Source organism: Nicotiana sylvestris, chromosome 12, assembly GCF_000393655.2.
Source record: "Nicotiana sylvestris chromosome 12, ASM39365v2, whole genome shotgun sequence".
Taxonomy (NCBI): domain Eukaryota; kingdom Viridiplantae; phylum Streptophyta; class Magnoliopsida; order Solanales; family Solanaceae; genus Nicotiana; species Nicotiana sylvestris.
The window spans coordinates 80626076-80640750 of NC_091068.1; the positions used below are offsets into that span (position 1 = coordinate 80626076).

The following is a 14675-nucleotide window of genomic DNA, read 5'->3' on the forward strand; positions in this document are numbered from 1 at the left end:
CTCGGACAATGACGAGATTTGCAACATTAAGGTAGTGAACTCGCGTACATACTCCCAAATTGTGGCCTCTATCGGAGCTCCCTTAGCTTCCGCCAATCTGCCACCTCGCGTGCAGCCCGTGCACCACCATACTGCTTTCGCTTAGGGACCTTCGCGTTGATCCCTTCTGCAAGTACCAAGCCCTTGGTAATTCCGGCCATGGTTCCCTACAAAACTTCCTTCTAGCAATCTCTTGTATTCTTTCTAACATTCCTTAGTCATAACCTTTGCTCTGATACCACGTTGTCACGTCCTTAGTTGTTAACTAAGTATACGTGCGGCACTTGACAACTCGCTCACGATCTTGCACAACTTGCTCACGTTCTTGCTATGCCAAGTCAGCCTTACTACCTTCAAGATCGCTAAGAGAATGAAAAAAAGAACACACGAGAATTGTTCAAGGTTTGTATTAGAGAAAACTTAATTGTTTTCTTGGTTGATGAATTACAAATGAATGCCCCTATTTATACTAATCACCTAGGGGCTAGTATGTAAATTATAATTGTTCTACAAGTTCTTTCATATTTACAACTAAATCCCTTCTCTAGAATATTCTACACATCTAGATTCTTCTAAGGACTTTCCTAACAATTCTAGGGTTCTAGGGTCTTCCTAAGGAAACCTCTATATTTCTCTAGAACCTTCCTACAAATACATAAATATCTAGAACTTTTCTAAGGAAATTCTCCATAGTTCTAGAATATTCCACCAAGATCTTTTCCCTAACTTATGTGACCCTTCCATATGACAAAAATATATGCCAAGTGACACCTAAGTGGCATGATGATGTGGCGGGTCATGACAGTAATCTATATTTTGACTACCTATAATCTTTAACCCATTCTGACCATCTAAAGTTATGAAAACCACAAAAAACTTAACAATCAAATTTTAACATAATGCGGGTGAAATATATAAAAAAGTAAAAAAAACATAAATATATAGCTCTTTATAGTTTGGAAACAACATAAACATAATCATTGGAAACAATTACTGTACTATTAAAATATGTAGAATTTTAAATTAGTTAAAACTTTGATTATTAAATATTTTTTATTTGAATTATGTAAAAAAATCTAATAATTAAAAGTTTAAATCAATAAAGATTTTACCTTCATTGCCAAAAAAAAAAGATTTTACCTTAAATAAAATTTTCCTTATTTGGAATATGAAACATAACTATAACATATTGCATGTTAATCTTAATAACAAAACTTTAAAATTCACTTAAACTGTATCTATTGAATTTTTGTATAATATTTAAAAATTACGATCAGTAATTATTTCAACTTGCAGAATCATAAAGAAAAATGTATTCTAAATGAATAGAATTTACACAATAATGGCTGAATATCATATACTCAATAATTATTTTTCTATTAATATTTGCAGACTTGAAGCAATAAGAATGAAATAGTAAAACAAAAAATATATTCTAAATGAGTTGTCATTAATTATTTTCTTTTTTTCATAAATATTCCAACAAAGGACAACTCCCTATATTATTATATATTATGTTATTTGTTATAAATTATTAATTAAATATTAGTCAACTTTTAAGTTTATAATGCCATTTATCAATTTGTATTATTTGAAAATTTATAGTAATAAAAGTATTTTTACTTGTTTGTTTCTATATTAGGATAAGAATTAACAATAATTTTTATAAGTTATTCTTATTATTCTTTGAAGACTTCTTTTTACAGGGTTTCATCCTATATTTTGCCTAGTAAATAGGATCGACATTTATATTTTTAGAAATTTATCTATTTCTTTTAAAATTCAATTATATTATTTAATAATATTGATTTATGTAATTTTAAAAAAAATATTTATTCATTAACATGGGAAAACGCCTAAAGCACCTATGGTAAGACTAGTATAATCCAAATAACTTAATGGCTAGTAGTAAAAAATAAAAAACCTGATTCGTCGTAATCGCAGTTCGACTAATATTTAGTAGGATGCGACTTATAATACGATAATGAGAGCTTGCATAGTTCCGAGGCCTCAACCCTATTTCGTTTCTGCCGCCATTCTGAGGCTCATTGGTCAGCTAGCTGCTCCGCTCTCCGCCACCGTCCACTTGCTCCCCCTCCGTTACCGCCGCCGCCGCCGCACTCTCTTCCTCTTTGCGTGATCCGAGTGATTCTCTCTCTTCCATCCCCTTTTTCTTACATTTTCTACCATTCTCTTTTTTTTAGCTTATTTTCTTGTCGAATATCTTTGTATTTTTTATTCACAGTAGTTCCTCAATAGTTGAGCTGGAACTATTTATTTGGTCGATGCTTTTATGTTATAAAGATCTTATCTTTGGTGTACAACTCTCCAGTTTTGCTTGTTAAATCACTTTGTCCTTGTTAGTTTCATGGTTTTTATTTAATATTACATTGTTATATTACAGAGAGAATCAGGGCAGCTTAACAGGAGAACACAATGAGATTGGAGAAATGTTGGTTTTGTTCCTCAACTATATATCCAGGCCATGGTATTCAGTTTGTTCGAAATGATGCAAAGGTTGGATATTAATCTTTCCTCCATTTTTACTTACTTTATGATATGCATACCTTAGTAATGGTTTTTAAAAAATTGGTTATTTGCTGGACTCAATATGTTTTCCGCTGGGAAATCATAGGATAAAGTGGAGCCCCAGATGCTCCGGTCTAGTGGTAAGAGTGCGATGCTGAATGTGGGGGTTAGGCGCACGTGATGGGTTCAACACTTACCATAGACAAACCCTAGTATTTAAGTGGAGAAGAGTAGAGGGGCGGCCCATTATCTAACGAGTTTTGAACCTATGCTGGCCCTTGGGAATATTTGGTTATGAAAAGATATCATAGATTACTTAGATTTTAAGTTTTGAGTATTGCTAAGGATCTTTGACTTAATATCGAGCTATAATGCATACTGCTTTACAGTCCGATTGCTGATTATCTGGTCTGAGACTAGCTTTGAGTTTGTAGAAGGTATACTCTAACTGTTCTGTGGCTATAAATTTAACTACTTTCATGTTTGAGCTGGGGTAAGGATGAACTTTCAGGCAGACCTGCACTAGGACCAAGAGTTCCAAATGTGCATCGCTAAATTGAGCTAAGCATTTCAATGTGCTATTACTATGCCCGAGCTCTTGTTTAGGAAAGCTTGAAAAACCGAAAAAAAAGTTAAATCTTCTTTGTGCTAAATCTAGGGGGAAATCCTAATTTAAAGTCTTGACCTTTTTATTCATGAAAAGGACACTAATTTAAATTGTACTCTCATGAAGCCAATTGAAACTCATTCATATAGGTCTCCAGTAAGAACGGTTCACTCCATCTAGCCTAACAGCAACAGGTTTTATTCCACATCACTATAGATCAGACATAAGTACCATTAACATTTAGATTTTTGTGACGAAGTAATAATTTATCGAATAAACAATTGAACTCTATAAAGGAAAAGAGGCAAACTAAGATTTAGGCATGTCTTATGAGCCAAGGGCATATTGGAAACAACCTCTCTACCGCTACAAGGTAGGGGTAAGGTCTGCGTATACACTACTCTTCCCATAACCCACCCATGGAATTATACTGGGTATGTTGTTATTGTTGTCGCATGTCTTATGAGAAGCTTAACATTCACACGCTGTAATCATCAACAATATAACATAATCTATAAATATTACATAAGGATCGTGGAACTATATGATTTTCATTGCCTGGGCACATAATCGGGAACTTAATCAAGAAAACATAGCTGACCAGCCTTGTTGGTCAAGTTCACTTCATTTCTCATTCAAAAAGTCACAAAAGGCTTCTTAGGGATGTAGGCGATATATTGGCCAATGCCGGATGTGAAGTAAGTATTTGTTGAAAAAGAGAATAGCATTCATGCTTTTTTCTCATGGATTCGAGATCCCTATTCTCGAACTCGATCAATTTGTTATATTCCTTTTGTGAAGAGCAATTGTTGAGGGAATATTTTACTTCTACCCAATAGACGTGCCTATATCCATCAAAAAATGCTATTGATATTTTTCATTGCCAATATTCTTTTTATCATCATTGACTCCAAAGCTATACTGTGAATCGGGGGTCAAGGCTCCAACAAGACCTGGAGACCAATAATCTTCCGACCACTAGTTTTCCTTGAGTTTTAATGATCCTAGATGCCTTTATTCTTTAAGTTGTGAGGAATTCTGGTTTCTCTTCCTTTCTGTTTTCTCTTACAATTAGCATTCAATGGCGCACAATAACCTGCTTTCTGGGCAACAAGAAGACTTTTTTTTCCAAAATTCCTTTTATTTCTCACATTCCATCACGTCAGAAAACACTTAAATATTATTTCAGAAAATAACCGCTCTAGGTTTAAGAATGAGCTTTTATTTGTTAATGCCAACTTCTGATCAGATTAAGATAGATTTAGTCCCACATGCCTTCTATAAAACTCATTACTTCATCAAAAAAAGAAGAAAATAGATTTAGTCCGAAAATAACTATCACGTCATGTGGGCTGCATCTTACGTGTTATTCCGTTAGTTATGCAGATTTTTCTTCTTCTTGAGCTTTTGCTATGGTAGCAGCCCTGCAATTTTTTCATTGTCATGGGTTTGATGGTGTTTCTCTAGTTTCTACCCAAGAAATAGAGTAGCAGGTGGCAGTGTTTTTAAAGGCAATCATGGGGCGAGTCTTAGAGCGCGCATCAGGGCGGGGCGGTCAAAAATCGCCTCGGAAGCGGAAATGGAAAGCGTAGTTCCATTAGGCGTACGTCTCAAATGATTAGGCATTCGCCCAGGCGCGCCTTGCGCCTTAAGAGAGAGACGCACGCCCAGGAGTTCAAGCAAATCTAGTGAGAAATCTAAAGAAGAAGAAGAATACCGCAACAGGGATCTATTTCTTCACCATAAACATACAAATATAACAATTTCAAAACTTGGAGACTGCCTGTTGCTGTTTAACAAATAATATAACTTGCTTTCTTGGTTGCTTGAGTGGAGTGGGCATGAACAGCGGGTAGCAGAGAAATAAGGGAAAAATAGGTACCATTGCTTCTTCATTCTCGGTTTCAGAAACTTGGATCTGGGTTTGGAACACAATTTAGGATAGAGGATTAATTCTCAAATGTTGGGGGTGGGTGGTGGGTGGAGGGAATTTAGGGGAAAATGGCAGGGGAGAGTAGCAAAGAAGATAATGGATTATTCTTGAACAATACCTTTTCTCTTCTTTCCAAAATAAGCTGACGGAGAATTCTGTGAAACACCGTTTGTTTCTCCTATTACGTATAAGATACAGAGTAAGTTCCTTTTTAAGTTCTTTTTTTTTCAACCTTGTTTAATTTCATAATTGGTTTTAAGTTTTTAACAGCATTTTCATTTATATTCCCAAAAGAGGTTTTTCTTTTTTCTTTTTAGTTTCTTAATTGGTACTGTTATTTTAAACTTTGCCAGATTATTTTCATCTCCTTACTAATTCATAATGCAAGATATTGATATATAAAGTTGTTTAAAGATATGAACAAAAACATTTAGCAACTCATTACAAATATGGATGTTGATGTATACGAGGATGAACATTGACACTGATTAACTTTATAAATTTGTAATTTGTATTGTCTAAATTTGTGTTAGAATGTTGATTTATATTAATTCTTTCTATAATACTTTTTGCAATTTTTTTTTTTTTAATAATTTCTATTATATTTTACATATTTTGAATAATTTATGATATTTTTAATGATTTAAAAGATAATTAAAATTAAGATCCATGAGGCTTACACCCCGTGTCTCGGGACTTAAGCCTCGCCCTGTCTTAGGTAAAACGCCTTGTCTCATCTCATGCCCCTGCCTTTCAAAAAACTGGCGGGTGGAGCTTCCCTCCGTTCTCCCTTGCTGAAGATCCTCGAGTTTAGCATTAATATGGCTCCAAATTAGGGTTTTGGAAAATTGTCTCCCTCATTTTCTTCCAATCTTAATTTTTGTAGCTGTTTAAAAGCTTAATGAGGGGTTTTCTGTGAGTATTACAGCCCTTGGCTTCATAGCCACAATTGGGTGGAACAGAGAGAAGTGTGAGGAGCAAAGCCTAGAACAAGAGAGGAAATATTGGTTGCAAGCTTCCACACCAACTGCTGAAGTGGGAGGGGCTGCAAAATATTCCACCTTTGAGAATAACCTGCTATGGGTCCTTTAATGATTCTTTTCCACTGGCCCTATAATGATTTGAGCGATTATTTTTGGACAATACTCTATTTAACCTTGAATAAAGTGCTGTACTGCATTCAAAGCTAACTAAATAGCTGTTCAATCACAAATTGAGTCGCATGCAAGAATAGTAGTTAAACTCTTTCACCTAAATTGCAGTTGAGTCGAAGAGTGTTTTAGGACTAGTCATTGATTTATGATCTTTCTGGTTGTCTCTTTTATGGCACACCATATTTTCCTCATTGCTTTTCTTTCCAGTTTCATGCGGTTCTCGTGAAAAGGGGTGGGGGGGGGGGTGGGGGGGCTGAATCGTTGCTAGGAAATGAGTTGTTCTGAATTCTAGGCCGTTCATCAAGTAAAAGAAAAGCTTTTCTCTGTTTTCTCTCTGTGCAGATCTTTCGGTTCTGTAGATCTAAGTGTCACAAGAACTTTAAGATGAAGAGGAATCCACGTAAAGTAAAATGGACAAAAGCATATAGGCGGCTGCATGGAAAGGACATGACTCAGGTAAACGATGCCACTCTTTTTGTGATACGATGTATATGCTCTTTGTTGAATTAAACTTCATTTACTTATTTGTTTTTTTCGGTTACTGAAATTTCTTTTCCTGCTGCTAATTCCTATTTGAAGGACTCGACATTTGAATTCGAGAGGAAGCGTAATAGGCCGGAAAGATATGACAGGAATCTAACTGAGAACACTTTGAAGGCCATCAAGAAAATTGATAAAATCAGAGTCGATAGGGAGGATAGACATATCGCAAAGAGGTTCCTTAGATTGTGCTTCATTAATTTCCATCACTTTTTATTTGTCATATGCCTTTAGTTGCTATTAACATTAGTTGGCAAATCGGACAGGATGAAAGGAAAGAAAGCCAAGGAGCAGAGAGAAGCAGCGAAGGAGCTCGAGCAGAGTATTCACATGGTCAAAGCGCCTGCTGCGCTCGACAAAGAGCCATCCCTTACACTGCCGATCAAGGTCAAGGTTTCGCAAAAGCAGTCAGAGGAAAATCGCATGGAGGAATGAACAATTCACTCCCTTTATTCTATATTCTCAAACTAAAACATAAAATGCATTCTCATTTCAGTATGTATAACTTTTTTGTTACATTTAACTCTCTTAATCTTGTATCCATCAAAAAAGAAAACTGCCTTGAAATATTAGAAAACTTTTCTGACTAGATACAGACACACACACAGAGACTCTTGAATTTGGGTTGATCACAACTAGGATAGGTCCATCTTTTAATCCAAGTTCTCACAGTTTTTTTTATAGATGATGCTTGTCATATTAATATCGGCTAGATGATCTTTTTAGATTCATTTACAGCTTTGGGGTACAATATCTAAGTACTCATGAAATTAACATAAAAGATCTCCCTTACTTTTCGATTTCGTAATGGTTTGGCAACTTGTCGAGTGAGGATATTACATTCTGTACCCCAAGGAAAACTCAAAAACTTTTCATAACAGCATTACTTTTTTCCTCTCTTTTTACTTGGATGCAAGCCTATTAATAAACAATCATAAATGCTATGCTTTTGCTCGTTTACAAGCTTACCTAAGAGGTTAGGCAACGGAACAGAAGAACAATACAAGCACTTATGACAGAATAAAAGATCACACTACTAGTAATGTGTTGGGAGAAAAAGGGACCACTTTGTTCCTACTAGTTTCACCAATAATAAGCAGTTTGTACTCCACTAACTTTACTAGTGGAGGTTGCAGGTATCCGTGAAATTAGTCAAGGTGCGAGAATTAGTCAAGGTGCGAGCAAGCTGGTCTAGATACCACGGTCATAAAAAAACTTTAGACTAATGGAAGTAAAAAAAGAAGAAGTAGATTTTCATAATCATGGAGTGTTTCTAGTTCTCATCATGAATTATGGGAGAAAGAAGCTCAATGATATTGAATCTATTAGTTACCATCTTGTCTGAAATCAGGCAAGTACAAATGACTTATTATTTTTAACAATGTTCTTAGTTTGTCTTGACCATGGAATTATTGTCTTGGAGCATTTTGTTACCCTTCTCCTCAGTCATCAAAATCTCTTTCTTGTCTTTGATTTGATCAAGAACTATGTTGTGTTGTGGTGGTTTAGTTTCTACTATCGGCCTTGGCGGCTTCCTTGCAGTTGTGTTTATGCATCTTCTGCAAATCAGACAACATAAAATCAACAATTCCAAAGAAGTATCAATAAGAAATAACTCATAAATTTAAGGAAATGATAGAATCTTGCTTGTCTGCATGCATGTCAAATAAGAATTTAACTTATACAAACTGACAGTGTAAATAGCTTTTGCATCTTCTACATTATCAAATCAGTGCTACTATATGCAGTTACATTTTGTTCTAAGTTACTTTAACTTGACGGTATAAAAATTCTTTACACCGTTGACAGTGTAAGAAGTTAAACTCAATAAGAATAAGTGACATGCACAATTACATATTGATGTGAAAGATAAAGCAGGTAGTTGTTAACTCACATGGTAATAGTCTTAAGCAGACAAGCCTGGGAGCTTGGAAATATTTCCATGGTTTTGGGCACTATGCGCCTGAAGAAGAAAGCCATTAGCAAATTATGGATTAATTACTTGAGAAAATGAGATGAAGCTATAGCTAGTCTTAATTTTATTAGAATGTGCGCTGACTGAGGAAAGAAGATGTGGTATATAAAGAGCAATCAGGCAATATAATAATTGTAGACAACTGTTGACTACAAAAATCAAAGTAGAATTTGAAAGGAAGATTATTTTTTCCATCCGGGGTGTCTGGTATATTCACATTAGAATATCCGACTAAATTCGAATTCGCGTCGTAAAATCTCAATATAGAGTAAAGCGCTTCCTAACAAAAATGACTTTATATCCAAAACTCGAACCCGAAACCTGTATTTAATGATGAAAACCAGTACTCCATCACGATTGTTGTTGGTAGAAAGAGTTTAATCTACTGAAAGATGACAATAGTCTTCAGTTCACATTCTAAAACATTGTTTTCTTCTTGTTTTTACATGCTTATGAATATTCTTGTTTTCACGATTCCTTATCCATCTATTGTCTTTTTTCTTTTTAAACTTTTTCTCCAAATAATTTTGGTCAACGCTACCTTTTTCACACATGGCTGACTTATTGGAAGACAAGACAAATGAGATTTTTTTTTTCCAATTATGTGTAAGGAGAGGACTTTGAATATTCAATGAGAATAGTCAATTAACTATGAAAGATTAAATTAAGGGAATCTTGTGTTGGTTTTCCACTAATTTTTTTTTTCATATATAGAAAGGGATAAATAAATCAATTAAATTTGATTCATGAAGTGATTCTTTCGGAGTTAAATTTTTATGTCCATATTTGAGAAAAATTAAAATCTTTTAGGATTTTTTGTGTGTTTAAATTTCCATTTCTATGACTTCTTATTGTTTTATCCAAATTCTGTGTTATGATCATCTTACAACTTTTTGCGTTGTCTAAACTATATAATTTTGTCTCTCTTTCTTTTTCCGTTACATGAATATCTTGTTTCCACACTCGACCAAGCAAGTTGTTTGGACTGAAAAATCCCTCCTTTGACTTAGTACTACTCCCCCCATTTAAAAAAGATTTACAATATTTCTTTATTAATCCGTTTAAAAGAGATTGACACGTTTTAATATTTCCTTAATAAAAAGTATTTATAGCCACACAAATGCTCTAGCAGGTTTAAGACCATAAATTTTAAAAGTTTTACTACCACACAATTGCTATGACTTATTTAAGACCATATATCTCAAAAGTCTTTCTTTCTTTATTAAAGTTTGTACCAAGTAAATTAAAATTAAGACAATTTTTTTGAAACGTATGAAGTAATATATACTCTATAATTGGTTGACAATGAAATATTATATTTGCATCGACATTCAGCAGGAGATCTAGAAGGAGTTGTATCGATTCAATCGAACCCCTTTGTTTTTTGATCGAACTATGTAAATATTTGTAAAAAAGCGAAAATTAGTAAGATAATAACAAACCGGCTATATACTGATTATATATTTTGAATTTGCTTTTTCCGACGTCAACGTCGTATATGATATACGAGTTTTTTTGGGCTTTATTTATTTTTGTCCCGCTCTAAAAACTATTTACATTCGGTAAACAAAAAAGTGTATAAAATTTAATTTGTATAATTTAGGCGTAATGTCTTCCTGGCTACTTAAACTTGTATCGGTTTGTAAAGCTGATATATAAACTTATATTTTTCCCATTTGAACACTTCAACTTCACATAATGAATACTAATAAACACATTTGACCATTGATCAAGCCTATGTGGAAGTGGCATAGCTGACATGACTAAATTGTGTGCAAATCACGCTGCCAAGACGCGTGAATAGTTTTATTTTTATTAAAAAAATATTAGAAATAGAATAAAATATAAATAAAAAAGAAAAAGAAAAAAAGACCTTTCTCTCTCCCCTTCTTTTTTCTCCTCCCTCCCCACCTCTCTCATCTTTCCAAGCAACTCCCCCGTCCTGTATTTTTTTTTCATTTTCTATCCTACTTTCCCTTCCCTTCCCCGTTTCTTTTTCCCTTTCTCTTCCCCATTCACTAAATGGCTCTTGCACAAGGATGACAAGCACAAATCTAAAAATAATCCAAATTATTATGTGTTGATCTATTAGAAAAAGAAATGCAAGACCGGATATCCGATTCATTAGCATCATCATCATCATCATCATCATCATCTGGTTCTTCTTGGCCGTCACTGAGCTCTTCCAGATCAGACTAGAGCTGTTTTGGGGAAATCTAGGGTTTGCAAGTGGGGCTTAGCGAAGAAGCCGTCAATATGAGGAGGGCAAGGTTTGGAATCAAAGTCGAGTAGTTCTCGGGAGGGACTATCCCTGTTCCATTCCCTTTTGTGAATCTCGTCATCGGTTAAATACCAGAGAGAACTCAAATTGTGGAGGAGGGCACCGTCGCCGTCGCCGTCGAAGTTAGAGAGCCGACGACCTTGTCCACCCATACTCTGAAGCTGTTGCTACCTTGTGAACAATATATATATACCACAGGCTATATACACAGGCTGTCAAAGCAGAAAAGAGCAGTAGGCTATATTATTGTTTGGACGAAGCTTTCATATAAGAGGAAGAAGATGATGGTGGTTGAAAATGGCTGATGTTTGGAGTTGTTGGTGAACTATTGGCTGTGTATGGTGGAGAACAAAGAGAAAGAAAAAAAATTAAAACTTTTAAAGATTAACTATTTTCTAATAATATAGGACTCACAAATTCACATGTCATATAATAAAGACCAAACATATGACCTGACATTCATGTTAGAGCGATTGACGAACACGTTCAACAGAAAGTGTTTATTAGTATTCATTCCGTCAAGTTGAAGTATTCAAATAGGAAAAATATAAGTTCATGTATCGGCTTTACAAACCGATACAAGTTTAAGTGACCAGGAAGCCATTACACCTATAATTTATGTATATAACATACAATATATATATATAAAATACAAAATTATATTTTTTTTTTGACTATTATTTTGAGAATGACTATACAATCTCATTTTTTTTCCTTCCGCGTAGCACGCCTAATATACTTTTGTCTGTTCCTGCAACATCCTACACCTAATGTATTTTTGTCCGTTGTTGCTGTTGGGTGACAACCCACCAACTTGAATTTTATCTCTTCTCCTTCTTATGCTGCTTCTACTTCTTCTTCTATACCTCACCCTTATTATTTTTGTTTTTAGTTTCTTTTATACATTCATATATGAATCCTTTCTTTTCTTGTATTATCTTGCTGCATCTTCCAATTGATTGGAAATTTGCAAGTACACTAAACGTGAAACGTCTTTTTTGCTAATAACAAGCTAATCTTCGTTCAAACAAGATGATTTCATGTGCGGGATATGTTATTCAAAGTAATTATTTGTAGAATAAAATAAGACAAAACTAAAGCAACTAACGGCTAATCCTCTTTTATAACAACTATATTTTGTAAATGCAAAGGGGAGCCTTAAAGCAATGATAAAGTTGTTTTCGTTTGATCTATAAATTACGGGTTTAGATTATAGAATCAGCCACTGATGCTATTAGGCAGGGGCGGATTTAGGGGGGCGCAAGGGGGTTCACCCGAACCCCCTTCGCCAAAAAAATACACTGTATATATATAAGGCAAAATCTATTTTTTACCTCTATATATTAAGTTTTGAACCCCATTAACACAATCCAAAAGTGTAGTTTAGTGGTCAAGGGAGTTCAAAATCTACATAAGGTCATAAGTTCAATTCCCACTAGATACAATTTTTTTTTGAACCCCCTTCGTGGAGATTCTGCCTCCGCCACTATTAGGATAAACTGTCTATATTGCTATTTAAATTTATGAAAGATGCGTAAACTAAAATATTTTTGTAATTTTTATTTTTTGTGACGAAATAAAGTATAAAAAGTCAAAATTAGTTGAAATAACTATATTAGGCCTAAACTAAATATTTACGTGCTAAGATATGGAAAATCTTGGGGAGGGTCAAAAATCACATGTCTACAGCCGACTCTCTATCTCTTAGGTACGAACCTTCTCCGAAATCTGCATGAATGTGAAATGTGCACTGCGCTTTAAATGCCGGTCGTCGCAAAAAGTAGCACTAAGATTTTACCGCGAATTGACACTACTACACAACCAACGGATTCTGATGGCTCATCAATAGTAACCAGTGGCGGACGGACGTGGTGACAAGCGGGTTCAACTGAATCCGCTTCATCAAAAAATAATACTGTATATATGTATAAATTAATTAAAGTTGTGTAAATTTTGTATAAATATTTTATTTGAACCCACTTGGCTACTACTACTATTTGATGACTAAAGTTATGTACTTCTAAGATTGAACCCATTTACACAAAATCCTGGGTGTGCCACTTAGTAACGTAGCATTTGCTATTGCAAAAGGTCTGCCATTCTAAATATATGTCAATATTCCGATGGATTTTCTTACGTAGGAAATTGCTGCAAAAGATCTGAGGTAATTCTAGTAGTTTCTTAATTTGGGTCGTACTCGTTGGTTGTTCTTTTCTTCAATTCCTACTAGCGTTGATGCTTAAGAACATTTTTATCATTGCGATTAATTTCGCCATTACATACATAAGGATAATCTGCCAAGGTTACCATATACCCTTTCAACGATATTACAAGGTTACAAAATACCTGAACTTTTAGATCAGTCACAGTGTTACGTACAATTCATATATATTAGTAATCCATGCATTATTATCCGTATATTACAATTTCTGCATTACAGCTCTTATATTACAACTTTTGCATTATTACGAATATCCATGCATAACAAACCCTATATTACAATCCGGACAATACAAGCACCTACTACAGAATAACTTTAGACTAAGTACGAATGACTTATTAGCTTTAAGAAACAAGATTCCTAGTTTGATTTGACCATGGAATTATCGTCTTGGAGCTTTCTGTTACTGTTCTCCTCTGTCATCAGAGTCTCTTTCTTGTCTTTGTAATTGTTGTTTTGTGGTGGTTTAGTTTTTACGGGTGGCCTTGGCGGCCTCCTTGTTGTATTTAGGCATCTTCTGCAAATCAAACACGAACAATCCAACAAATCAAGAAGAAATGTCAGCCAAAAGTAATTCATGAATTTAAATATCTTCCATAAATTTGAGATCATTCATTCTGTTAACATATTGTCTCGTTTCATCCCTTGCCTTGTATCATGGATTCCACGCGTGTCAAAATACTTACCTTGTATCTTTACTTTTGACTTATGGCTTAAAATTGTCCTCGGTTAAACTTCAGTTTGGAACTCCTTAATGATTAATTAGGGAAAGTATGAGATGATTTTCTAACAGAAAGGGTATTATGATTTATGACTACAAAGTTTAATGAAGATATTTCTATAGTAGAGGAGTATTTAATTTTACAGCTTTTTCCTTTAAATAAAGATGATATAATCTTGCTTGTTGGCATGCATTTTTGGAAGAGAAAAAACCTAGGATATTAGCTGTTAACTCACATGGCTATTATTGTCTTGAGTAGACACGGCTTGAAGCTGGGAAATATTACCATGGATTTGGACACTATGCTACACGAAAAAGCCATTAGCAAAGAGTTTCTGAAATTTGCTTGGAGAATTACTGAGAGGAAGCAGTAATCTTGTTATATATGGTGTTCTGCACAAGGCAAGAAGATTGTGATATATAAAGAGCAATATTTCACACTGTGTGATCAATGTAGAAGCAATCATTCTCCACTAAAAAAGAAAAGAAAAAATTACTCCATAAAGAAAGACTTTACTTTTGGTGAAAGAGACATTCGTCTTTAGTGGGTTTCATTTTCGAAAGACTTTAAATTTTGGACAGCTATAATGTACAGATTTCTTACGCCATCAAGATATAATAACAACAGGCAACTTTTCACATAACCTCATATGGTACACTAAAAAATGAAAGAAT

General features: G+C 34.4%; 1 protein-coding gene and 1 long non-coding RNA gene across 2 annotated transcripts; one reads left to right on the forward strand and one right to left on the reverse strand.

Annotated features, from left to right (window-relative positions):
* Positions 1 to 1979: 1979 nt before the first annotated feature.
* On the forward strand, positions 1980 to 7391 carry LOC104218979 (probable ribosome biogenesis protein RLP24). Its single transcript, XM_009769609.2, has 5 exons — positions 1980 to 2184; positions 2444 to 2556; positions 6605 to 6718; positions 6842 to 6978; positions 7069 to 7391. Exons 2-5 carry the CDS (start codon positions 2476 to 2478, stop codon positions 7235 to 7237), a joined length of 501 nt encoding a protein of 166 aa, XP_009767911.1. The 5' UTR covers positions 1980 to 2184; positions 2444 to 2475; the 3' UTR covers positions 7238 to 7391.
* Positions 7392 to 13429: 6038 nt separating this feature from the next.
* Positions 13430 to 14393, reverse strand: LOC104218981 (uncharacterized). Its single transcript, XR_709123.2, has 2 exons — positions 14237 to 14393; positions 13430 to 13796 (listed from the first exon to the last, which is right to left on the reverse strand). It is a non-coding gene; the product is annotated as an uncharacterized lncRNA (long non-coding RNA).
* Positions 14394 to 14675: the final 282 nt, after the last annotated feature.

What these genes read in the sequence shown, in the direction of transcription:
- LOC104218979 (XM_009769609.2), top strand. Translation starts at nt 2,476, where the DNA reads ATGAGATTGGAGAAATGTTGGTTTTGTTCCTCAACTATATATCCAGGC. An exon ending in TTGTTCGAAATGATGCAAAG is followed by an intron (nt 2,557 to 6,604) that starts GTTGGATATTAA and finishes CTCTCTGTGCAG; the next exon opens with ATCTTTCGGTTCTGTAGATC. An exon ending in GATAGACATATCGCAAAGAG is followed by an intron (nt 6,979 to 7,068) that starts GTTCCTTAGATT and finishes CAAATCGGACAG; the next exon opens with GATGAAAGGAAAGAAAGCCA.